Raw genomic sequence first — 26031 nt, 5'->3', positions numbered from 1 at the left:
ATATATATATATATATATATATATATATATATATATATATATATATATATATATATATATTAGGGCTGTCAAAAATAATCGTCACACCGATGCAGCAGTGAACGATTCTGCATCGATGCAGTGAAGGATCTGAATCGATTCCGGGTCAGTGACGTCATGGGGAGGGGATTCGGTATGTGAGGAAATGGGTCTTGTACTGTCAGTTTCCTGTTTTACTCATTGCTCCGTTTTTAAACTTGACTAATGTACTGGAGCCACATCATAAGCCTTCCCAAGCTGCCTCCTCCCCTGTATGTCATTGCGTTTATTTTTTTATTGCAAGTAGCCATCGTTGGTGTCTTACCTGACCCCTGCGGTATGTGAGGAAATGGAACACTCTGGTTTACTCATCGCTCCGTTTTTAAACTTCACTGTTGTTCTGGAGCCACAATATAAGCCTTTCCAAGCCGCCTCCTCCCCTCTTTGTCAGTTCGTTTATTTTTTTATTGCATGTACTGTAAGTTTGGTTTGCCCTCCCTTCACTGACTGATGCTTTATTTAATGCTAGGTCCGAACTGGGAGAGATGTGTTTAAGCTGGCCCTAAGACTCACCTCCATTGGCGCCAGAGCCCTTGTGGTCACAGGTCTTTAAACTAATTAGAAATCAGTGATACTAAATGGTTTACACAACCCTCACCCAAGGCTGGAAGCTGTAATCACAGGACCACGGCACAATAAATACCCTGTTCTACACTGTCCTGCCCTTGTATACATTTCATTTTATCGCTGCTTACAGTATTGCTGACATGTAATCAGACAGAGAATACAATTGTAAAAAAAAATCCCAGTTTACTGCTTTCATCAAATTTACCTCTGTCTCGATTGAAACTTACATCCTTTCTATGAGAAAACATATGTAGACTCAGGGGCGTGCACGAGTCAGTTCGTTTATTTTTTTATTGCAAGTACTGTGAGTTTGCCCTCCCTTCACTGACTGCTGCTTTATTTAATACTATTGGTATTGGTAGTACTAGCAGTCAGTGCCTATCACTGTTCTACGTAGTGCAATATTGTGCACGTCAGAGAGAGGCTCTCGGTAGCCAGTGTCACAGGAATTCATATAATCCCTCTGAATTAGCTGCTGATAATGTAGAACAGCGATAGGCACTGACTGCTAGTACTACCAATACCAACAGTATTAAATAAAGCAGCAGTCAGTGAAGGGAGGGCAAACTCACAGTACTTGCAATAAAAAAATAAACAAACTGACATACAGGGGAGGAGGCGGCTTGGAAAGGCTTATATTATATAAAGACAGGTGACATAAAACAGGCAACTCCCAGATAGGCACCATTAACCCCATACTTGCCAGGCGAGTCTGACAGGGAACTGTAATCCTACTGCAGAGAGGTTCTGAGAATATATGTAACCCTACTATTGTGTGTGTGTGTGTGTATGTGTATATATATATATATATATATATATATATATATATATATATATAATATGAAATAGAACAAGTTCATGAAAATCATGGGCAGTAATCGTGATGCATCGCCGAATCGAATCGTTACCATGGTAATCGAATCAAATCGTGAGAACAGTGAAGATGCGCAGCCCTTATATATATATATATATGTGTATATATATATATATATATATATATGTATATATGTATATATATATATATATATATATATATATGTATATATATGTATATATATATATGTATATATATATATATATATATATATATATATATATATATATATATATATATATATATATATATATACATACACACAAATAGCTCTTGAGTGGTCCTAAGCACAAGTTCTCATTTCTGGTTTAATGTTTTTATGGAAACTACTCATTAGTACTTCATATGTATGAGTGTGCGTATGTATATATATTCTAGACACCTAAAAAATCTGGCTCCTAGATTTTTTTAGCTGGCTTCTAAGTTTTAAACATATTTGTCAAGCCCTTATATATATGTATATATGCGCGCGCGCGTGTGTGTGTGTGTATACATGTGTATTTGTGTTTTTATTTATTTATATATATATATATATATATATATATATATATGTATATATATATATATGTATATATGTGTGTGTGTGTATACACACACATATATATATATACAGGTAGCCCTCAGTTTACGCTGGGGTTAGGTTCCAGAAGGAATGGTTGTAAATCGAAACCGTTGTAAATCGAAACCTTGTAAATTGAAACCCAGTTTATAATGTAAGTCAATGGGAAGTGAGGGAGTTAATTTCCAGGCCTCTCTCAAAATTGACATAAGTAACACCTAATACATTATTTTTAAAGCTTTGAAATGAAGACTTTAAATGCTAAACAGAATCCTAAACCTAATTAAATAATCACACTAAGTTTGATGAACAAAAACATTTTTTACTTGCATTTTTCTGCAAACAGTTCTCTGCATTGTTAGCATGTTAGATAATATTGGGTCTGCACCTATTCTATGCATTGCAATCTGGAGTGATTAAGCAGTTAGGCACCCTCACCTCAAGCAGCTGGACAGGAAGATAATAGGGAAGTGGCTGCTTTGAAATCTTCTCGATAGCTAATGTCTGTTCTGTGTACACAGATTAATTTCAGACCTGCTAAGCTTGCATAACTTTGCTGCAACAACAAGCGGACAGCTCCACCTACTGGCTATTTTAATTAGTGCACTGTTTTTCAATGCTTTTCAATAGCAGTCACATGACTGAAAAAAACTTTGTTATTCAGAAACGGCGCAAATTGAACCGGCGTAAACCGAGGGCCACCTGTGTGTATGTATATATGTATTTATATGTGTGTGTGTGTGTGTGTGTGTATATATATATATATATATATATATATATATATATATATATATATATATATATATATATATATATATATATATATACTGTGTGTGTGTGTATATATATATATATATATATATATATATATATACACACATAATTGCATTGGTGCCGCTGAGCATATTTATATATGTTCTTCAACAATGTATGCCAAGAGAAAAAGTACATTTGATGTTATAAGTAAATCAAGCAATTTCTCAGTTTTTCACATGAATGCAAACAAAGCCACAACTTGTTGATGTTTATTTTAATTTTTGAACATTTGCAAATTCTGTACAATCTGTTTGGTGGAATTGATCTAGTTTACATCTGTTACAGGCCGCTAGAGAAGGACAACATTCTAGCACTTCTAACAAGCTTTATAGAAACATTTTTTTCTTCAATATGTCAAGAGAAAGCCACCAATGGTAAGTTTATGTATGCAATAAACAGAATTAATCAGATTTTTTTTTTCTCACTTGTGAAGATATCTTATTGAAAATTCATGAAAGTGTTTAAGCAGATGCAGCATCATGTAATAGCACATTAATTACAAATATCAACATTCTTTACAGTGTATCATTTAAAATGTATTTTGTTAATGTGATTATTTAGTAATTGAATTAAAGGGACAGTCTACTCCAAAATTTTTGTTTAAAAAGATAGATAATCCCTTTATTACCCATTCCCCAGTTTTGCATAACCAACACAGCTATATTAATACACTTTTTACCTTTGTCATTACCTTGTATCTAAGCCTCTGCAGACTACCCCCTTATTTCAGTTCTTGTGACAGACATCCATTTTACCCAATCAGAGCTGGCTCACCTGAACTAACACCCTCTAGGGGTGAAAAACTGTCAAAATTCCCTGAGAGAAGGCCTTTTAAGGGCTTAGAAATTAGCATATGAACCTTCTAGGTTTAGCTTTCAACTAAAAATACCAAGAGAGCAAAGCAAAATTGGTGATAAAAGTAAATTGGAAATTTGTTTGAAATGACATTCTCTGAATCATGCAAGTTTATTTTGGACTAGACTGTCCCTTTAAGTGAAGTAAAAAGTTATTATACCTTTATGCATTTATTTACTTTTTATAACAGTTATATGTTTAATCCCATAGAGATCCTGTTTGTAGCTTGTCAAGCTGTAAGCTCTGTGCTCAGTTTGGATGAATCTCTTAAAATTGTCAACATGGTTCCTGTGGAGCGCATAAGGAGCTTATTGCTGTAAGTTATGAAAATATTGGGTAGATAGCTGTAGGTCGTCACTGGTCATACAGTAAAATAAATAATTTAAAACATAACTCAACTTAGATATTTTAAATAATAGATTGTGTTAAATTAAAGTTTATACAAAAAAAAAGGAACCTGCAATATTTTCAATTTGGAATCTCCCGTGTGTGGCAAGGATTTACCACCTAAGAGTACAGCGTGGATCTGGCTGACTGAAAAATAAAATATTTATTCCTCCAGTATTTCTGCATTCCTTAATTTAGAAACATGCACCTAGATTACGAGTTTTGCGTTAGAGGCTATGCGGTGCTAACGAGCAGTTTATGCTCACCGCTCACTTACAGACAGCGCTGGTATTACGGGTTTTTACAAACCCGGCGTTAACAGACAAAAAGTGAGCGTTGAGCAAAATTTTGCTCCACATCTCACTCCAATACCAGCGCTGCTTACGTTAGCGGTGAGCTGGTGTAACGTGCTCATGCACGATTTCCCCATAGAAATCAACGGGGAGAGCCCGCTAAAAAAAGACTACCACCTGCAAAAGCAGCGTTTAGCTCCTAACGCAGCCCCATTCCTATGGGGAAATAAAATTTATGCCTACACCTAACACCCTAACATGAACCCCAAATCTAAACACCCCTTATCTTACACTTATTAACCCCTAATCTGCCGTTCTGGACATTGCCGACACCTACATTATACTTATTAACCCCTAATCTGCTGCCCCCAACATCGCCGACACCTACATTATATTTATTAACCCCTAATCTGCCGCCCCCAACGTCGCCGCCACTATTCTAAATTTATTATTCCCTAAACCTAAGTATAGCCCTAACCCCCCCTAATTTATATATAATTTAAATAAATCTAAATAAAATTACTATAATTAACTACATTATTCCTATTTAAAACTAAATAGCTATAAAATAAACCCTAAGCTAGCAGTATAACTAACTAATAGCTACATTGTATCTAGCTTAGGGTTTATTTTTATTTTACAGGCAAGTTTGTATTTATTTTAACTAGGTAGAATAGTTATTGAATAGTTATTAACTATTTAATAACTACCTAGCTAAAATAAAGACAAATTGACCTGTAAAATAAAACCTAACCTAAGTTACACTAACACCTAACACTACACTATAATTAAATTATTTCCCTAAATTAAATACAATTAAATTAAATTATCTAAAGTACAAAAAACCCCACACTAAATTACAGAAAATAATAAACAAATTACAAGATTTTTAAACTAATTACACCTAATCTAATCCCCCTAACAAAATAAAAAAGCCCCCCCAAAATCCCTACCCTACACTAAATTACAAATAGCCCTTAAAAGGGCCTTTTGCGGGGCATTGCCCCAAAGTAATCGCCTCTTTTACCTGTAAAAAAAATTACAATTCCCCCCCCAACATTAAAACCCACCACCCACACAACCAACCCTACTCTAAAACCCACCTAATACCCCCTTAAAAAAACCTAAAACTAACCCCTTGAAGACCCCTTCACCTTAACTGGAGAAGTCGTTCTCCAGATGGGCAGAAGTCTTCATCCAGACGGCATCTTCTATCTTCATCCATCCAGTCCATCTTCAAGACATCCGACGCGGAGCATCCTCTTCATCCGACGGCTAACACTGAATGAAGGTTCCTTTAAATGACGTCATCCAAGATGGCGCCCTTTCAATTCCGTTCGGAATTGAAGGGACGCCATCTTGGATGACGCAAAAGGCCCTTTTAAGGGCTATTTTTAATTTAGTGTAGGGTAGGACTTTTTTATTTTGGGGGGGCTTTTTTATTTGGTTAGGGGGATTAGATTAGGTGTGATTAGTTTAAAAATCTTGTAATTTGTTTATTATTTTCTGTAATTTAGTGTTGTGTTTTTTTTGTACTTTAGATAATTTAATTTAATTGTATTTAATTTAGGGAAATAATTTAATTATAGTGTAGAGTTGGGTGTTAGTTAGGTTTTATTTTACAGGTCAATTTGTCTTTATTTTAGCTAGGTAGTTAATAAATAGTTAATTACTATTTAATAACTATTCTACCTAGTTAAAATAAATACAAACTTGCCTGTAAAATAAAAATAAACCCTAATCTAGATACAATGTAACTATTAGTTATATTGTAGCTAGTTTAGGATTTATTTTACAGGTAAGTATTTAGTTTTAAATAGGAATAATTTAGTTAATGATAGTAATTTTTATTTAGATTTCTTTTAATTATATTGAATTTAGGGGGTGTTAGGGTTAGACTTAGATTTAGGGGTTAATAACTTTAGTATAGTGGCAGCGACGTTGGGGGCGGCAGATTAGGGGTTAATAAATGTAGGTAGGTGTCGGCGATGTTAGGAACGGCAGATTAGGGGTTAATAATATTTAACTGTTTGCGAGGCGGGAGTGTGGCGGTTTAGGGGTTAATATATTTATTATAGTGGCGGCAATGTCCGGTTCGGCAGATTAGGGGTTAAAAATTTATTTTAGTGTTTGCGATGCGGGAGGGCCTCGGTTTAGGGTTGTAATAGGTAGTTTATGGTTGTTAGTGTACTTTTTAGCACTTTAGTTAAGAGTTTTATGCTACGGCTTTGTAGTGTAAAACTCTTAACTACTGACTTTAAAATGCTGTACCAGGCTTGACAGGAGAGGGTCTACCGCTCACTTTTTGGCAGACTCGTAATACCGGTGCTATGCAAGACCCATTGAAAAAAGAGGATAGGCAATTTACGTAAGTGGATTTGCGGTATTTCCAAGTCTGGCCAAAAAAGTGAGCGGTACACCTGTACCTGCAAGACTCGTAATACCAGCGGGCGTTAAAAAGCAGCGTTAGGACCGGCTAACGCTTCTTTTCAAGCCTAGCGCAAAACTTGTAATCTAGCGGATAGAGTTTTAAAACTATTTTGCTGCACTATAACTGTGATGTAGCAAATGCTTCAAAATAGCTATACTTGTAAATAAATGAATTAGTAAACATAGTTATTTGATCTGCTCTCATCCAAGGTAATCCTGAAAACCTGGCCTGTTGGGAAGGCCTGAGGACAGGTTTGAAAACCAGTGGATTAGAGGGACATAAGCTTTTATATACGCATAGTAAACCTCTGCAATTAAGTATGGCATACTAAATGAAGGTTTCAAAAAGTTTTCTAAAACTATGGCCAAATATCATTTTGATAACAATGTTTGCTTTGTTTTGTAGTCCAGAAACTTACCAATTGAAATCATCCCCAGTTTTATCTCTTCTACTGTGGTCAGTTAGGGACATATATTTATTATCTCCTTCACTGATCAAGCAGTCACTGTATAACCTTCCAGGGGTCAGAAGTTTGCAGGATTCTCAACAACCTCTCTGGGGCAGTGAAAATACACCTTTTTTTACTATGCATAATTAGTCTAATGTCCTTTTAAGTATATCTCTTTGATATTCTTAGTAGACGGACACTGCTTCTGTCAAACCCAAAATCATTTTATTCTTATCTAATAACCCAGATTAGGATTTTATTTATTATTTTTTGTTTTAAATTAAATGACAAACCAAACTAGGATAACCAGTGATGATGATTCTGCAAGGTTTCTTCCCTTGTGGACTGGTTCATGGCTTCTACATCCTGTCTTACATTATTCTTTCTTTCTTTTTTTTTTGTTTAGTGTTTTCCCCACTGATCCGTCTGTCTTGCTGCTGGCAGATCTCTACTTCACCAGATTAGTATTCTGTGGCTGTCAAGATCAGCTTTCGCACAGTAATCTAATGGAAATATTTTCTAAGCTACAGTTTAATATTTCATCAAACTCATCAAAGGTATTTTGACTGTCAACACAAGTACACAATTATCCTAACTTCACTTTCAAAATCGTAACACTGCAATTTGTTGTAGGTAGATAGATTTAGAACTAGACTCACTCACTGCTCTCAAAAGTCAATGCTTAAAGAATTAATTGCTTGTTTGTACCCTGGACATTACCCCTGAATAAATGTGAGAATTATTAAGCAAGTGCTGCGGACATATTGTTTGATAAAGAATTAATCCAAAAATATCAAATGCATCAGATTGGTCTTCACAGGCCTTTCCTTCAAAATCAAACATTTATTGTTTCAGCATGAAAAAGTTAACATTTTGGCTCTTTTGCTGACCCTTTGTCAAGACAACCATATTTCTCCCAACATCACAAGCTTAACATACAACAAATAGTTTAGAAAAAAGCTTAAACCCCTTACATCATACAGGCACCAAAAAAGCCATTTGTACATACTGTTACTGTGCACTGATCAACATAATAGCACTAATCTCTTGTATACACGTACACCAGAAATCGCATTTGATTTTTACAGCAATAATATATCATAACTTACTGCACAAACAAACTTTCTTCCTGTTATAGCAGTTTTCACTATTTCCCTATCACATGAGTAGCTCCATACACAATCAGTTACGGATGTATATAAAATTACAAATGAATGGTAATTATAGTCATATAGTACATAGAGCATTGATTTCTCCCCTCCTAATCCTAACCAGGGAGCAGTTATCAACAACTTCCTACCCAGCGCATTTGTGTACTATGCATGAACTTGTAGAATAAAGGGTTTCATATAATATAAAGGGTTTTTAGTACTGCCCACAAAAAGGCAAACACCATAGGCGTTTTACTGTAATACATATAAAGGGACACGAAACCCAAAATTTTTCTTTTACAAGATATGACGAGTCCACGGATTTCATCCTTATGGGATATCGCCTCCTGGTCAGCAGGAGGAGGCAAAGAGCACCACAGCAGAGCTGTATATATAGCTCCTCCCTTCCCTCCCACTCCAGTCATTCTCTTTGCCTGTGTTAGTGATAGGAAGAGGTAAAGTGAGGTGTTAGTTTAGATTCTTCAATCAACAGTTTATTATTTTTAAATGGTGCCGGTGTGTACTATTTTTTTCTCAGGGCTAGAGCTTCTGGCTTGTAAGCAATGGAACTGGGGAGATTCTTACAACGCTCCCATATGGATTGCTGCCCTGCTGATGGTCTAAGCAATTATTATCTAAGACTTTATTTGTCCCCACAGACGTGCTGGAGGTGAGGAAAGGGAACATCTTCATTGTGTGGGACTGCTTCATATTTCGTTCAGCTTGGAGGTATGTACAGTCGTTTATTTCTGGGGAGACTGAAGTATCTCAGAACAGACTGGCACTTATTCCCTGTACAGGGAGAGGGTAATTGTTTTGCATTACAGGTTATGTGCATAAATATTACCTTTGTTTTTGGGTCAATCAGTAGCCTAATAACGGGTTAACAAGGGGCTAAAGCTTTTTACTATGGGCTTGACGCTGGAAGATTGTGTTTATGTCAAGGGGCACATTGGTGATTCGAGGTACTATGAGAACCGACATGTTTTATTTCCCATGCGGTTCTTGCTATGACCGGGGATGTTAGTTGCGCCCACGAGGGGTGGGGCTTGATTTCGCGCGCTCTGACGTGCATTTTCTGTCCGGATCCGGCCTTGGAGCAGCATGTATCTAGGCTCCGGTGTGGCCTAAGTCGCTTATGCTTATAAACATCATAAACGACTTTGGGTGCGCCGTCCAAGACTTTTCAGTGTTTCGGTTTGGGACAGGTAGGCGTGCAAGGGGCTAATTTAGTCATAAATTGCTTAATAGGTAATCTCTGACAGTATACTTTCATTATATGTCTTAGGGTGTTTTTCAAAGTTATTGCAGTTTAGTGCAGAGCAATAAACGCATATGCGGCTTTAATTTTTAAAGAGACAGTACACCCGCTTTTGTTTTCTAAAGCAATCTAAAGTATTTGCCTTTTTTAATTTTAGATAAACCGCTAGTTTGTTTGTCATGGCTGAACTTCAGGAAAGTACCTGTTCTAGGTGTTAAGATGCCAATGTGGAACCCCCCATTACTTTTTGTCCCTCATGTACTGAGAAGGCTTTACAATGTAAAGAACAGATTTTCTTTAATGCAAGTATGTCTAAGGATGCTTCTCAGACTGATGAGAACCAGGGTATGCCGCATCTTTCTCCCCAAGCGTCACAACCTTTAACGCCCACCCAAGCGCCCCCGTGTTCCTCAACCGCGTCCATTTCATTCACTCTGCAGGATATGGCTACAGTTTTCCTCCACTCTTACAGAGGTTTTGTCTAAGTTGCAAGTGTTACAAGGCAAGCGCAGCAGGACAGAAGCCCATGTGGTCCCTGTGACTTCTGATGCTTTGATGGCTATCTCCGATGTACCCTCCCAGGGCTCTGAATTGGGGGGTAGGGAGTACCTGTCTGAGGGGGAACTGTCAGACTCAGGAACATTGCCCCAGACAGATTTGGACGTCACGGCTTTCAGGTTTAAACTTGAACACCTCCGTCTGTTGCTGCGGGAGGTTTTGATGACTCTGGGCGACTGTGACTATTGTGGTACCACTAGAGAAATTGTGTAAGATGGACAAATACTTAGAGGTTCCCTCTTATTCGGACGTCTTTCCGGTTCCTAAGAGAATTTCGGAAATTGTTACACGGGAATGGGAAAGACCGGGTATCCCGTTCTCACCTGCCCCTATTTTTAAGAAAATGTACCCTATAGCTGACACTGTTCAAGACTCGTGGCTAACGATCCCTAAGGTGGAGGGAGCTATCTCTACCCTGGCTAAGCATACGACTATCCCTATTGAGGACAGTTGTGCTTTCAAAGACCCTATGGATAAAAAGTTGGAGGGTCTTCTAAAAAAGCTATTTATTCATCAAGGATTTCTATTACAACCGACGGCCTGCATTGTACCAGTCACAACTGCGGCTGCCTTTTGGTTTGACACCTTAGAAGAGTCTCTAAAGACTGAGACTTCTTTAGAGGAAATAATGGATATAATTAAGGCCCTTAAGCTGGCTAATTATTTTGTTACGGATGCCGCCTTTCAGATTGCCAAATTGGCGGCTAAGAATGCAGGATTTTCCATTTAAGCGCGCAGAGCCTTATGTTTAAAATCTTGGTCTGCGGATGTGTCCTCTAAATCCAAGCTTTTGGCTATTCCTTTCAAAGGAAAGACCCTGTTCGGGCCTGACTTGAAAGAGATAATTTCTGACATTACGGGAGGTAAGGGTCACCTCCTCCCTCAGGATAAAACATCTAAGCAGAGGGGTAGACAGAGTAATTTTCGTTCCTTTCGAAATTTCAAGGGAGTCTCCTCTTCCGCTAAACAGGAAGGGAATTTTGCACAAGCCAAGTCCATCTGGAGACCCAACCAGGCTTGGAACAAGGGTAAACAACCCAAGAAGCCCGCTGCTGCTCCCAAAACAGCATGAAGGGGCGGCCCCCGATCCGGGACCGGATCTAGTAGAGGGCAGACTTTCTCTCTTTGTCCAAGCATTGATATGAGACATTCAGGACCCATGGACACTAGAAATCGTGTCTCAAGGGTATCATTTGGAGTTAAAAAATTCCTTCCCAAGGGGATGGTTTCTTCTTTCACGATTGTCTGTAGACCAGATAAAAAGAGAGGCGTTCTTACGTTATGTAAAAGACCTCTCCATTATGGGAGTAATTTTCCCCGTTCCAAAGCAGGAACAGGGGCAGGGGTTTTACTCAAATCTTTTTGTGGTTCCCAAAGAAGGAACGTTCCGACCCATTTTAGACCTCAAGAGTCTAAACAAATTTCTCAGAGTTCCATCCTTCAAAATGGAGACTATTCGGACAATTCTTCCTTCCGTGGACTTAAAGGATTCATATCTTCATATTCCTATTCACAGAGATCATCACAAGTTCCTGAGGTTTGCCTTTCTGGACAAACTTTTTCAGTTCGTGGCACTTCCTTTCGGACTGGCCACGGCACCCAGTATCTTTACGAAGGTTCTCAGGTCGCGGGGCATTGCAGTGGCGCCTTATCTAGACGATATTCTGATCCAGGCGGCGTCATATCAGCTGACAAAGTCTCACACCGACATAGTTCTATCCTTTCTAAGGACTCACGGGTGGAAGGTGAAGCTCTAGAAAAGAGTTCACTAACTCCACAGACAAGGGTTCCTTTCCTGGGAACTCTAATAGACTCTATGTCCTTGAAAATCTTCTTGATGGAAGTCAGGAAGTTAAAGATTTTGAATACATGCCAATCCCTTCAGTCCAATCCTCGGCCAACAGTGGCTCAGTGCATGGAGGTAATTGGATTGATGGTGGCGGCAATGGACATCATTCCTTTTGTTCGTTTTCATCTCAGGCCTCTACAGCTGAGCATGCTCAGTCAGTGGAATGGAGATTATTCAAATTTGTCTCCTCGGATAGATCTGGATCAGGAGACAAGAGACTATCTCTCTTCTTTGGTGGTTGTCGCAGGATCATCTGTCCCAAGGAACGTGCTTCCGCAGACCCTCATGGGTGATAGTGACAACGGACGCCAGTCTACTAGGATGGGGAGCAGTCTGGAATTCCCTGAAGGCTCAGGGTGTGTGGACTCGGTCAGAGTCTCTACTTCCAATAAATATTCTGGAATGCGCTTCGGGCTTGGCCTCAGTTGGCTGCGGCCAAATTCATCCGATTTCAGTCGGACAACATCACGACTGTGGCTTATATCAATCATCAGGGAGGAACAAGGAGTTCCTTAGCGATGACGGAAGTATCCAAAGTAATTCGGTGGGCGGAGGCTCACTCTTGTTATCTGTCAGCAATCTACATCCCAGGAGTGGACAATTGGGAGGCGGATTTTTTGAGCAGACAGAAGTTTCATCCGGGGGAATGGGAACTCCATCCGGAGGTCTTTGCCTCCCTGATTCTTAGTTGGGGCAGACCGGAGCTGGATCTTATGGCATCTCGTCAGAATGCCAAGCTCCCGAGATACGGATCCAGGTCCAGGGATCCTCAGGCTGAACTGATAGATGCCTTGGCAGTGCCTTGGTCGTTCAACCTAGCTTATGTGTTTCCACCGTTTGCTCTCATTCCCCGGGTGATTGCTCGGATCAAACAGGAGAGGGTTTCAGTGATTCTCATCGCTCCTGCGTGGCCTCACAGGACTTGGTATGCCGATCTGGTGGACATGTCATCTCTGCCACCGTGGAAGCTTCCATTGAGGCAGGACCTTCTCATTCAGGGACCCTTCCAGCATCCGAATCTAATTTCTCTTCAGCTGACTGCTTGGAGATTGAACGCTTGATTTTATCCAAGCGGGGGTTCTGTGATTCTGTCATCGATACCTTGATTCAGGCACCTAAGCCTGTTACTAGAAAGATTTACCATAAGATATGGCGTAAATATCTTTATTGGTGCGAATCCAAGGGTTACTCATGGAGTAAGATTAGGATTCCTAGGATTTTGTCCTTTCTTCAAGAAGGATTCGAGAAGGGGTTATTAGCAAGTTCCTTAACCCCTTAATGACCGCAGCACTTTTCCATTTTCTGTCCGTTTGGGACCAAGGCTATTTTTACATTTTTGTGGTGTTTGTGTTTAGCTGTAATTTTCCTCTTCCTCATTTACTGTATCCACACATATTATATACCGTTTTTCTCGCCATTAAATTGACTTTCAAAAGATACCATAATTTTCATCATATCTTATAATTTACTATAAAAAACATTATAAAATATGAGGAAAAAATGGAAAAAAACACATTTTTTTCTTTGACCCCCAAAATCTGTTACACATCTACAACCACCAAAAAACACCCATGCTAAATAGTTTCTAAATTTTGTCCTGAGTTTAGAAATACCCAATGTTTACATGTTCTTTGCTTTTTTTGCAAGTTATAGGGCCATAAATACAAGTAGCACTTTGCTATTTCCAAACCACTTTTTTTCAAAATTAGCGCTAGTTACATTGGAACACTAATATCTTTCAGGAATCCATGAATATCCATTGACATGTATATATTTTTTTTTAGAAGACATCCCAAAGTATTGATCTAGGCCCATTTTGGTATATTTCATGCCACCATTTCACCGCCAAATGCGATCAAATAAAAAAAATTGTTCACTTTTTCACAAATATTTTCACAAACTTTAGGTTTCTCACTGAAATTATTTACAAACAACTTATGCAATTATAGCATAAATGGTTGTAAATGCTTCTCTGGGATCCCCTTTGTTCAGAAATAGCAGACATATATGGCTTTGGCTTTGCTTTTTGGTAATTAGAAGGCTGCTAAATGCCCCTGCGCAAAATACGTGTATTATGCCCAGCAGTGAAGGGGTCAATTAGTGAGCATGTAGGGAGCTTCTAGGGTTAATTTTAGCTTTAGTGTAGTGTAGTAGATAACCCCAAGTATTGATCTAGGCCCATTTTGGTATATTTCATGCCACCATTTCACCGCCAAATGCGATCAAATTAAAAAAAACGTTAATTTTTTCACAATTTTAGGTTTCTCACTGAAATTATTTACAAACAGCTTGTGCAATTATGGCACAAATGGTTGTAAATGCTTCTCTGGGATGCCCTTTGTTCAGAAATAGCAGACATATATGACTTTGGCGTTGCTTTTTGGTAATTAGAAAGTCGCTAAATGCTGCTGCGCATCACACGTGTATTATGGCTAGCAGTGAAGGGGTTAATTAGGTAGTGTGTAGGGAGCTTGCAGGGTTAATTTTAGCTTTAGTGTAGAGTTCAGCCTCCCACCTGACACATCCCACCCCCTGATCCCTCCCAAACAGCTCCCTTCCCTCCCCACCCCACTATTGTCCCCGCCATCTTAAGTACTGGCAGAAAGTCTGCCAGTACTAAAATAAAAGATTTTTAAAAAAAAAAAAAAAAAAAAAAAAAGCATATTTACATATGCTGTGTTTAGGATCCCCCCCTTAGCCCCCAACCTCCCTGATCCCCCCCAAAACAGCTCTCTAAGCCTCCCCCTCTGCCTTATTGGGGGCCATCTTGGGTACTGGCAGCTGTCTGCCAGTACCCAGTTTGCACAATCAAATGTTTATTTTTTTTTTTTTTTTTTTTTTCTGTAGTGTAGCTTCCCCCCCCCCCCCCCCCCCCCCCACGGACCAACCCCCACCACCTAAATAACGCCTTAGGTTTTTTTAAAAAAAATTACTGGTCCCACTTTTATTTTGGGACACATTTTTTTCTGTAGTGCAGCGGTCCCCACCCGGTCCCTGCCCCGGCGCGCGCCCACGTGCGCCCCCTCGTGCACGTGCGCGCTCCCGGGCTTCCACGCCCACGATCCCTCCCCCCTCCACATGACCAGGGCCATCGATGGCCGCCACCCACCTCCCACACCGGCTCCCACCCACCAACGATACCGGCCATCGATGTCCGGTGCAGAGAGGGCCACAGAGTGGCTCTCTCTGCATCGGATGGCCATCTAAGGTTATTGCAGGATGCCTCCATATCGAGGCATCACTGCAATAACCGGAAAGCAGCTGGAAGCGAGCAGGATCGCTTCCAGCTGCTTTCCACACCGAGGACGTGCAGGGTACGTCCTCAGGCGTTAACTGCCTTTTTTCTGAGGACGTACCCTGCACGTCCTCGGTCATTAAGGGGTTAAAGGTACAGATTTCTGCTTTATCTATTCTGTTACACAAACGTCTGGCAGATATTCTGGATGTTCAATCCTTTTGTCAGGCTCTGACTCGGATCAGGCCTGTGTTTAGACCTATTGCTCCTCCTTGGAGTTTGAATTTAGTTCTTAAAGTTCTTCAAGGGGTTCCGTTTGAACCTATGCATTCCATAGATATTAAGTTGTTATCTTGGGAAGTTTTATTTTTAGTTGCTATTTCTTCTGCTCGCAGAAGTCCTTACCTTATTTTTCATTCCGATAAGGTAGTGTTACTTACCAAACCTGGTTTTCTTCCTAAGGTTGTTTCCAACAAAAATATTAATCAGGAAATTATTGTTCCTTTATTGTGTCCCAATCCTCCTTCTAAGAAGGAACGTCTGTTACATAACTTGGACGTGGTCCGTGCCCTAAAGTTTTACTTGCAGGCGACTAAAGAATTTCGTCAATCATCTTCATTATTTGTTTTTTTTTCCGGAAAACGTAGGGGTCAGAAAGCTACGGCTACCTCCCTTTCTTTTTGGCTGAAGAGTATCATCCGTTTTGCATATGAGACTGCTGGACAGCAGCCTCCTGACAGAATTACGGCTCTTTCTACTAAGGCTGTGGCTTCCTCATGGGCATTTAAAAATGATGCTTCTGTTGAACAGATTTGCAAGGCTGCAACTTGGTCGTCTCTTCACACTTTTTCCAAATTTTACAAATTTGATACTTTTGCCTCATCCGAGGCTGTTTTTGGGAGAAAGGTTCTTCAAGCAGTGGTGCCTTCCGTTTAGGTTCCTGTCTTGTCCCTCCCTTTCATCCGTGTCCTATAGCATTGGTATTGTATCCCATAAGTAAGGATGAAATCGGTGGACTCGTCATATCTTGTAAAAGAAAAGGAAATTTATGCTTACCTGATGAATATATTTCTTTTACGATATGACGAGTCCACGGCCCACCATGTCAATTTGTAAGACAGGTCTTTTATTTTTGTTAAACTTCAGTCACCTCTGCACCTTGGCTTTTCCTTTCTCTTCCTAACTTCGGTCGAATGACTGGAGTGGGAGGGAAGGGAGAAGCTATATATATATATACAGCTCTTCTGTGGTGCTCTTTGCCTCCTCCTGCTGACCAGGAGGCGATATCCCATAAGTAAGGATGAAATCCGTGGACTCGTCATATCGTAAAAGAAATACATTTATCAGGTAAGCATAAATTTCCTTTTCTTTCACAATTTAGTTAGAGCATACAGTTTTAAACAACTTTGCAATTTACTTCAATTATTTAATTTTCTTTGTTCACTTGGCATCCTTTGTGGAAAGGCCTACCGATTTAGACTCAGGAGCTGTGAGCTAGCTGCTGAATGGCGGCAGCACATATAATCCTCCAATTATTGGCTAACCAATGTATTATCTGCTCCCAATAGTGCATTGCTGCTCATTTAATAAAGGATTCCAAGAGAATGAAGCAAAATTGATTATAAATGTAAATTAGAAAGTTGAGCAAAAATTATGAAAAGAAATATAAATAATATATTACTCTTCTTGCAGGTGCACAACCTCTGCTATAATATAATAATTGGAATGGAAAAGAAGGATTATGATATTGGTGTATAAAATAATGTAGTGTATGTTTCGTACTCAGAATTGTTAAGGAAGGTCTGAAGTAAACTACTAATCTAAGCATGTGGTGGACATCTAGCACAATGTTTGAATCATCTGAATATATCTTTAAAGGGGCAGTCAACACCAGAATAGATAATCCCTTAATTACCAATTCCCCAGTTTTGCATAACCAACACAGTTATAATTATACACATTATACATTATACACATTTTACCTCTATAATTACCTTGTATCTAAGCCTCAGCAGACTGCCCCCTTATTTCAGTTCTTTTTACAGACTTGCCAATCAGAGATGACTCCATGGTAATTTCACGTGCATGAGCTCAATGTTATCTATATGAAACACATGAACTAATGTCCTCTAGTGGTGAAAAACTATCAAAATGCATTTAGATTAGAGGCGGCCTTCAAGGTCTAAGAAATTAGGATATGAACTTCCTAAGTTTAGCTTTCAACTAAGAATACCAAGAGAACCAAGCATAATTGGTGATACAAGTAAATTGTAAAGTTGTTTAAAATTACTTGCCCTATTTGAATTATGAAAGTTTTTTTTTTTTTTTTTTACTTTACTGTCCCTTTAACAAAATCAGATTGTAAAGTAAAATAAGTCCCAAAGTCAATGTTATGGGCAAGATCTGTTTATCGCTGAGAGGCTGCTCCACTTGATACCGCAGGTGTAGAGGTCAGTCTGTGCCTAAAAGACAAAAGGAGAAAAGGGGCGCTATGTATATAAGAATATCGGTATTCCTAAAACATAAGAATCACACTTTGTAATGGCATCTGAAGGAAGTAGGTGCAGGTAGGCGGCTGACACTTGCAGCAGTCAGCTCGCTGAAACCTCATGTCGGCGAATCTGGATGTCTAGTATGTGACTCACTGGATATGGGCTCTTTGTATCGTGTATCACTCTCGGTGGCACAGCAGATAGTCGACTGTGTGTATATCACAGGGAGTTAGGTCTCTGGCTTGAGCTTGTTGCTCCCCACCCGGTGACATTTGTGGGGCAGCCTGTGTACATGTGAGGTCAGCTTGGAGAAGTGCCTGCTGTAAATATCACCATGAAGAGGGTGACCTTTGGCTAACACGGAGGAGGGCAGGGGTAAGAGGTTTTGTATCAGTCATCCTCCTTAACAGATGATATGCTGACATCTCAGCAGGTGGTTCTTATAGTTTAGGAATACCAATGTTCTTATATACATGGCTGTGCTATGAGGCGTCCTTTCTTTCATGTAATTAGCAAGAGTCCATGAGCTAGTGACGTATGGGATATACATTCCTACCAGGAGGGGCAAAGTTTCCCAAACCTCAAAATGCCTATAAATACACCCCTCACCACACCCACAAATCAGTTTTACAAACTTTGCCTCCTATGGAGGTGGTGAAGTAAGTTTGTGCTAGATTCTACGTTGATATGCGCTCCGCAGCAGGTTGGAGCCCGGTTTTCCTCTCAGCGTGCAGTGAATGTCAGAGGGATGTGAAGAGAGTATTGCCTGTTTGAATTCAATGATCTCCTTCTACGGGGTCTATTTCATAGGTTCTCTGTTATCGGTCGTAGAGATTCATCTCTTACCTCCCTTTTCAGATCGACGATATACTCTTATATATATATATATACCATTACCTCTGCTGATTTTCGTTTCAGTACTGGTTTGGCTTTCTACAAACATGTAGATGAGTGTCCTGGGGTAAGTAAGTCTTATTTTCTGTGACACTCTAAAGCTATGGTTGGGCACTTTTTTAAAGTTCTAAATATATGTATTCAAACATTTATTTGCCTTGACTCAGAATGTTCAACATTCCTTTTTTTCAGACAGTCAGTTTCATATTTGGGATAATGCATTTGAATCAATCATTTTTCTTACCTTAAAAATTTGACTTTTTCCCTGTGGGCTGTTAGGCTCGCGGGGGCTGAAAATGCTTCATTTTATTGCGTCATTCTTGGCGCAGACTTTTTTGGCGCAAAAAATCTTTTCTGTTTCCGGCGTCATACGTGTCGCCGGAAGTTGCGTCATTTTTTGACGTTCTTTTGCGCCAAAAATGTCGGCGTTCCGGATGTGGCGTCATTTTTTGACGTTCTTTTGCGCCAAAAATGTCGGCGTTCCGGATGTGGCGTCATTTTTGGCGCCAAAAGCATTTAGGCGCCAAATAATGTGGGCGTCTTTTTTGGCGCTAAAAAATATGGGCGTCGCTTTTGTCTCCACATTATTTAAGTCTCATTTTTCATTGCTTCTGGTTGCTAGAAGTTTGTTCTTTGGCATTTTTTCCCATTCCTGAAACTGTCATTTAAGGAATTTGATCAATTTTGCTTTATATGTTGTTTTTTCTCTTACATATTGCAAGATGTCTCACGTTGCATCTGAGTCAGAAGATACTTCAGGAAAATCGCTGTCTGGTGCTGGAACTACCAAAGCTAAGTGTATCTGCTGTAAACTTTTGGTAGCTGTTCCTCCAGCTGTTGTTTGTATTAAATGTCATGACAAACTTGTTAATGCTGATAATATTTCCTTTAGTAAAGTACCATTACCTGTTGCAGTTCCAACAACATCTAATGTTCAGAGTGTTCCTGATAACATAAGAGATTTTGTTTCTGAATCCATTAAGAAGGCTATGTCTGTTATTCCTCCTTCTAGTAAACACAAAAAATCTTTTAAAACTTCTCGTTATTCAGATGAATTTTTAAATGAACATCATCATTCTGATTCTAATGATTCTTCTGGTTCAGAGGATTCTGTCTCAGAGGTTGATGCTGATAAATCTTCATATTTATTTAAAATGGAATTTATTCGTTCTTTACTTAAAGAAGTTTTAATTGCTTTAGAAATTGAGGATTCTGGTCCTCTTGATATTAAATCTAAACGTTTAGACAAGGTCTTTAAATCTCCTGTGGTTATTCCAGAAGTTTTTCCTGTTCCTGGTGCTATTTCTGAAGTAATTTCCAGAGAATGGAATAATTTGGGTAATTCATTTACTCCCTCTAAACGTTTTAAGCAATTATATCCTGTGCCGTCCAACAGATTAGAGTTTTGGGACAAAATCCCTAAAGTTGATGGGGCTATTTCTACCCTTGCTAAACGTACTACTATTCCTACGGCAGATGGTACTTCCTTTAAGGATCCTTTAGATAGGAAAATTGAATCCTTTCTAAGAAAAGCTTATCTGTGTTCAGGTAATCTTCTTAGACCTGCTATATAATTGGCTGATGTTGCTGCAGCTTCAACTTTTTGGTTGGAAACTTTAGCGCAACAAGTAACAGATCATGATTCTCATAATATTATTATTCTTCTTCAACATGCTAATAATTTTATCTGTGATGCCATTTTTGATATTATCAGAGTTGATGTCAGGTTTATGTCTCTAGCTATTTTAGCTAGAAGAGCTTTATGGCTTAAAACGTGGAATGCTGATATGTCTTCTAAATCGACTCTACTTTCCCTTTCTTTCCAGGGTAATAAATTATTTGGTTCTCAGTTGGATTCTATTATCTCAACTGTTACTGGTGGGAAAGGAACTTTTTTACCACAGGATAAAAAATCTAAAGGTAAAAACAGGGCTAATAATCGTTTTCGTTCCTTTCGTTTCAACAAAGAACAAAAGCCTGATCCTTCATCCTCAGGAGCAGTTTCAGTTTGGAAACCATCTCCAGTCTGGAATAAATCCAAGCCTTCTAGAAAAGCAAAGCCAGCTTCTAAGTCCACATGAAGGTGCGGCCCTCATTCCAGCTCAGCTGGTAGGGGGCAGATTACGTTTTTTCAAAGAAATTTGGATCAATTCTGTTCACAATCTTTGGATTCAGAACATTGTTTCAGAAGGGTACAGAATTGGTTTCAAGATAAGACCTCCTGCAAAGAGATTTTTTCTTTCCCGTGTCCCAGTAAACCCAGTGAAAGCTCAAGCATTTCTGAAATGTGTTTCAGATCTAGAGTTGGCTGGAGTAATTATGCCAGTTCCAGTTTTGGAACAGGGGCTGGGGTTTTATTCGAATCTCTTCATTGTACCCAAGAAGGAGAATTCCTTCAGACCAGTTCTGGATCTAAAAATATTGAATAGTTATGTAAGGATACCAACATTCAAAATGGTAACTGTAAGGACTATCTTGCCTTTTGTTCAGCAAGGGCATTATATGTCTACAATAGATTTACAGGATGCATATCTGCATATTCCGATTCATCCAGCTCACTATCAGTTCCTGAGATTCTCTTTCCTGGACAAGCATTACCAGTTTGTGGCTCTGCCGTTTGGCCTAGCTACAGCTCCAAGAATTTTTACAAAGGTTCTCTGTGCCCTTCTGTCTGTAATCAGAGAACAGGGTATTGTGGTATTTCCTTATTTGGACGATATCTTGGTACTTGCTCAGTCTTCACATTTAGCAGAATCTCATACGAATCGACTTGTGTTGTTTCTTCAAGATCATGGTTGGAGGATCAATTCACTAAAAAGTTCATTGATTCCTCAGACAAGGGTAAACTTTTTAGGTTTCCAGATAGATTCAGTGTCCATGACTCTGTCTTTGACAGACAAGAGACGTCTAAAATTGATTTCAGCTTGTCGAAACCTTCAGTCACAATCATTCCCTTCGGTAGCCTTATGCATGGAAATTCTAGGTCTTATGACTGCTGCATCGGACGCGATCCCCTTTGCTCGTTTTCACATGCGACCTCTTCAGCTCTGTATGCTGAACCAATGGTGCAGGGATTACACAAAGATATCTCAATTAATATCTTTAAAACCGATTGTACGACATTCTCTGACGTGGTGGACAGATCACCATCGTTTAATTCAGGGGGCTTCTTTTGTTCTTCCGACCTGGACTATAATCTCAACAGATGCAAGTCTTACAGGTTGGGGAGCTGTGTGGGGGTCTCTGACGGCACAAGGGGTTTGGGAATCTCAGGAGGTGAGATTACGATCAATATTTTGGAACTCCGTGCAATTTTCAGAGCTCTTCAGTCTTGGCCTCTTCTGAAGAGGGAGTCGTTCATTTGTTTTCAGACAGACAATGTCACAACTGTGGCATACATCAATCATCAAGGAGGGACTCACAGTCCTCTGGCTATGAAAGAAGTATCTCGAATTCTGGTTTGGGCGGAATCCAGCTCCTGTCTAATCTCTGCGGTTCATATCCCAGGTATAGACAATTGGGAAGCGGATTATCTCAGTCGCCAAACGTTGCATCCGGGCGAATGGTCTCTTCACCCAGAGGTATTTCTTCAGATTGTTCAAATGTGGGAACTCCCAGAAATAGATCTGATGGCTTCTCATCTAAACAAGAAACTTCCCAGGTATCTGTCCAGATCCCGGGATCCTCAGGCGGAGGCAGTGAATGCATTATCACTTCCTTGGAAGTATCATCCTGCCTATATCTTTCCGCCTCTAGTTCTTCTTCCAAGAGTAATCTCCAAGATTCTGAAGGAATGCTAGTTTGTTCTGCTGGTAGCTCCAGCATGGCCTCACAGGTTTTGGTATGCGGATCTTGTCCGGATGGCCTCTTGCCAGCCGTGGACTCTTCCATTAAGACCAGACCTTCTGTCGCAAGGTCCTTTCTTCCATCAGGATCTCAAATCCTTAAATTTAAAGGTATGGAGATTGAACGCTTGATTCTTGGTCAAAGAGGTTTCTCTGACTCTGTGATTAATACTATGTTACAGGCTCGTAAATCTGTATCTAGAGAGATATATTATAGAGTCTGGAAGACTTATATTTCTTGGTGTCATCATTTTTCCTGGCATTCTTTTAGAATTCCGAGAATTTTACAGTTTCTTCAGGATGGTTTAGATAAAGGTTTGTCCGCAAGTTCCTTGAAAGGACAAATCTCTGCTCTTTCTGTTCTTTTTCACAGAAAGATTGCTAATCTTCCTGATATTCATTGTTTTGTACAAGCTTTGGTTCGTATAAAACCTGTCATTAAGTCTATTTCTCCTCCTTGGAGTTTGAATTTGGTTCTGGGGGCTCTTCAAGCTCCTCCTTTTGAACCCATGCATTCATTGGACATTAAATTACTTTCTTGGAAAGTTTTGTTCCTTTTGGCCATCTCTTCTGCCAGAAGAGTCTCTGAATTATCTGCTCTTTCTTGTGAGTCTCGTTTTCTGATTTTTCATCAGGATAAGGCGGTGTTGCGAACTTCTTTTGAATTTTTACCTAAGGTTGTGAATTCCAACAACATTAGTAGAGAAATTGTGGTTCCTTCATTATGTCCTAATCCTAAGAATTCTAAGGAGAAATTGTTGCTTTCTTTGGATGTTGTTAGAGCTTTGAAATATTATGTTGAAGCTACTAAATCTTTCCGAAAGACTTCTAGTCTATTTCCGGTTCTAGAAAAGGTCAGAAAGCTTCTGCCATTTCTTTGGCCTCTTGGTTGAAATCCTTAATTCACCATGCTTATGTCGAGTCGGGTAAAACTCCGCCTCAAAGGATTACAGCTCATTCTACTAGGTCAGTTTCTACTTCCTGGGCGTTTAGGAATGAGGCTTCGTTTGATCAGATTTGCAAAGCAGCAACTTGGTCCTCTTTGCATACTTTTACTAAATTCTACCATTTTGATGTGTTTTCTTCTTCTGAAGCAGTTTTTGGTAGAAAAGTACTTCAGGCAGCGGTTTCAGTTTGAATCTTCTGCTTATGTTTTCATTAAACTTTATTTTGGGTGTGGATTATTTTCAGCAGGAATTGGCTGTCTTTATTTTATCCCTCCCTCTCTAGTGACTCTTGCGTGGAAAGATCCACATCTTGGGTAGTCATTATCCCATACGTCACTAGCTCATGGACTCTTGCTAATTACATGAAAGAAAACATAATTTATGTAAGAACTTACCTGATAAATTCATTTCTTTCATATTAGCAAGAGTCCATGAGGCCCACCCTTTTTGTGGTGGTTATGATTTTTTTGTATAAAGCACAACTATTCCAATTCCTTATTTTATATGCTTTCGCACTTTTTTTTATCACCCCACTTCTTGGCTATTCGTTAAACTGATTTGTGGGTGTGGTGAGGGGTATATTTATAGGCATTTTGAGGTTTGGGAAACTTTGCCCCTCCTGGTAGGAATGTATATCCCATACGTCACTAGCTCATGGACTCTTGCTAATATGAAAGAAATGAATTTATCAGGTAAGTTCTTACATAAATTATGTTTTTTCTTCTTTTGTGTTTTAAATTGGAAAGTTGTTTAAAATGATATGCTTCATCTAAATCATGAAAGAAATTTTGGGTTTCATGTCCCTTTAAATATGTGTTGCATTTAAAAGTAATTTTGCAGAGTACATATACCTTGATTGTTTTTGCAACATATTCAAAGCTTCTTTAATGACAACAGGGTAACCTTTTTTTATACTTCAAGAGCATAGAAATGTGTGGCTGCTACATGCTTTTGGCCAAAATATGGCACCACCCTCCTATATTATATAATTTTGGGGACACCATACAGGTATTTGGTTTAATTTGTTTGGCAAATATGTGAATTCTCTTCTTTCAGCTCCACATTAAGTTTATAATTGTGCACATCCTACATTTGTTCTAGACAGTGAAACAATAAGATGTATGGCTAACATAGTTGGTACCCCAGTCATTAAAAAATAAATAAAAAAATCTGTAGTTATCAGGAATGGTGCAAAACATAAAAAGTAAATGTGTTTGTCACTGAAAAAAATATAAGATTAAAGGGATACTAAACCCACATTTTTTTTCTTTTATAATTCAGATAGAGCATGCAATTTTAAGCAACTTTCTAATTTACTCCTATTATCACATTTTCTTCATTTTCTTTGTATCTTTATTTGAAAAAGCAGGAATGAAAGCATAGGAGCCGGCAAATTTTTGGTTAGCCACCAATCAGCAAATGTAAACATGGTGCTGAACCTAAAATGGGCCGCTCTTAAGATTTCATTCTTGCTTTTCAAATAAAGATACCAAGAGAACTAAGAAAATTTGATAATTGGAGTAAATTAGAAAGTTGCTTAAAATTGCATGCTCTATCTGAATAATGAAAGAAAAAAAATTGGGTTTAGTATCCCTTTAATATTGTTTTTGTATCTTCCACATTGTTCCCTAATATGTGTATAAGAATATGCCTTGCATAAAATACAATGTGCATAAAATTGTGTATGAAATGGTTATATGGTAGTCTTTGCTATAAAACTGATGTTTACATGTTTTGCATTTTCCCACCCTAGTTGCGCCTTTTAACAATAAGGATTTTAAGCCACTTTGAAGTTCAGTGTTCTGCAAGTCCTGAGGTATGAATAAACTTTCATAAAAGCTGCAAAATAGTGAAAGCAAATTAGCTCAGATCCAGTTATTTTTTTTTTTTTTTCTTTACTAGGAGTCCGGTTACAGGGAGACTCCGTCACTGTTTTCAATACTGCTGCAAGCTGAACTTGTTCCTGCCACAGTTCGTGAATATCGGGAGAAACTTCTTCACTTACGGAAGCTGAGGCATGATCTTGTGCAAAGAGTTGCAAAGGAAGACTTTTGTGAGGTATGTATCAAGCAGAGATGTGCACTCAGAGGTTTCATGAACCTCTGAATGTGGAAGAATAGCTTGGCTATTTTAGTTGCCGAATTCATTCTTGTGCAACAGCAACACGGTAAACTATGTGCAAATCCAAATTTTAGCATCTTGCTGTTGAACAAGAATGAATTCGGCATCTAAAATATCCGAGTGGCACAAAGGGACGCATTCTTCTGCTTTCGGAAGCTCACGAAACCTCTGACTGCACATCCTAGTATCAAGTTTATTTGAATTCAGGTACTTTTACTGATTATTTTAATTAAAAATTATATAATATAGGAAGCGTCCTTCAATTAATAATGCACAATTTTTCAGGTATTCTGTAGATTATTTCATATATATATTTCACAATGCTGCAATCGGGATACAGTTTTAAAATATGTAAGAGACACGTGTATGT

At 38.9% G+C, this 26031-nt stretch overlaps 1 protein-coding gene across 1 annotated transcript in view; it reads left to right on the top strand.

Annotated features, from left to right (window-relative positions):
* The window catches only part of UTP20 (UTP20 small subunit processome component), a 350150-nt gene that overhangs the window by 35355 nt on the left and 288764 nt on the right, over positions 1–26031 (top strand). Inside the window, exons 14-18 of the mRNA XM_053716993.1 lie at positions 3180–3268; positions 3960–4065; positions 7715–7865; positions 25294–25356; positions 25443–25598. Of these exons, the coding sequence (XP_053572968.1) occupies positions 3180–3268; positions 3960–4065; positions 7715–7865; positions 25294–25356; positions 25443–25598 (565 nt within the window). The remainder of the gene's footprint in view (positions 1–3179; positions 3269–3959; positions 4066–7714; positions 7866–25293; positions 25357–25442; positions 25599–26031) is intronic.

Source organism: Bombina bombina, chromosome 6, assembly GCF_027579735.1.
Source record: "Bombina bombina isolate aBomBom1 chromosome 6, aBomBom1.pri, whole genome shotgun sequence".
Classification (NCBI taxonomy): Eukaryota; Metazoa; Chordata; class Amphibia; order Anura; family Bombinatoridae; genus Bombina; species Bombina bombina.
This window is presented reverse-complemented; position numbering and strand designations above follow the sequence as displayed.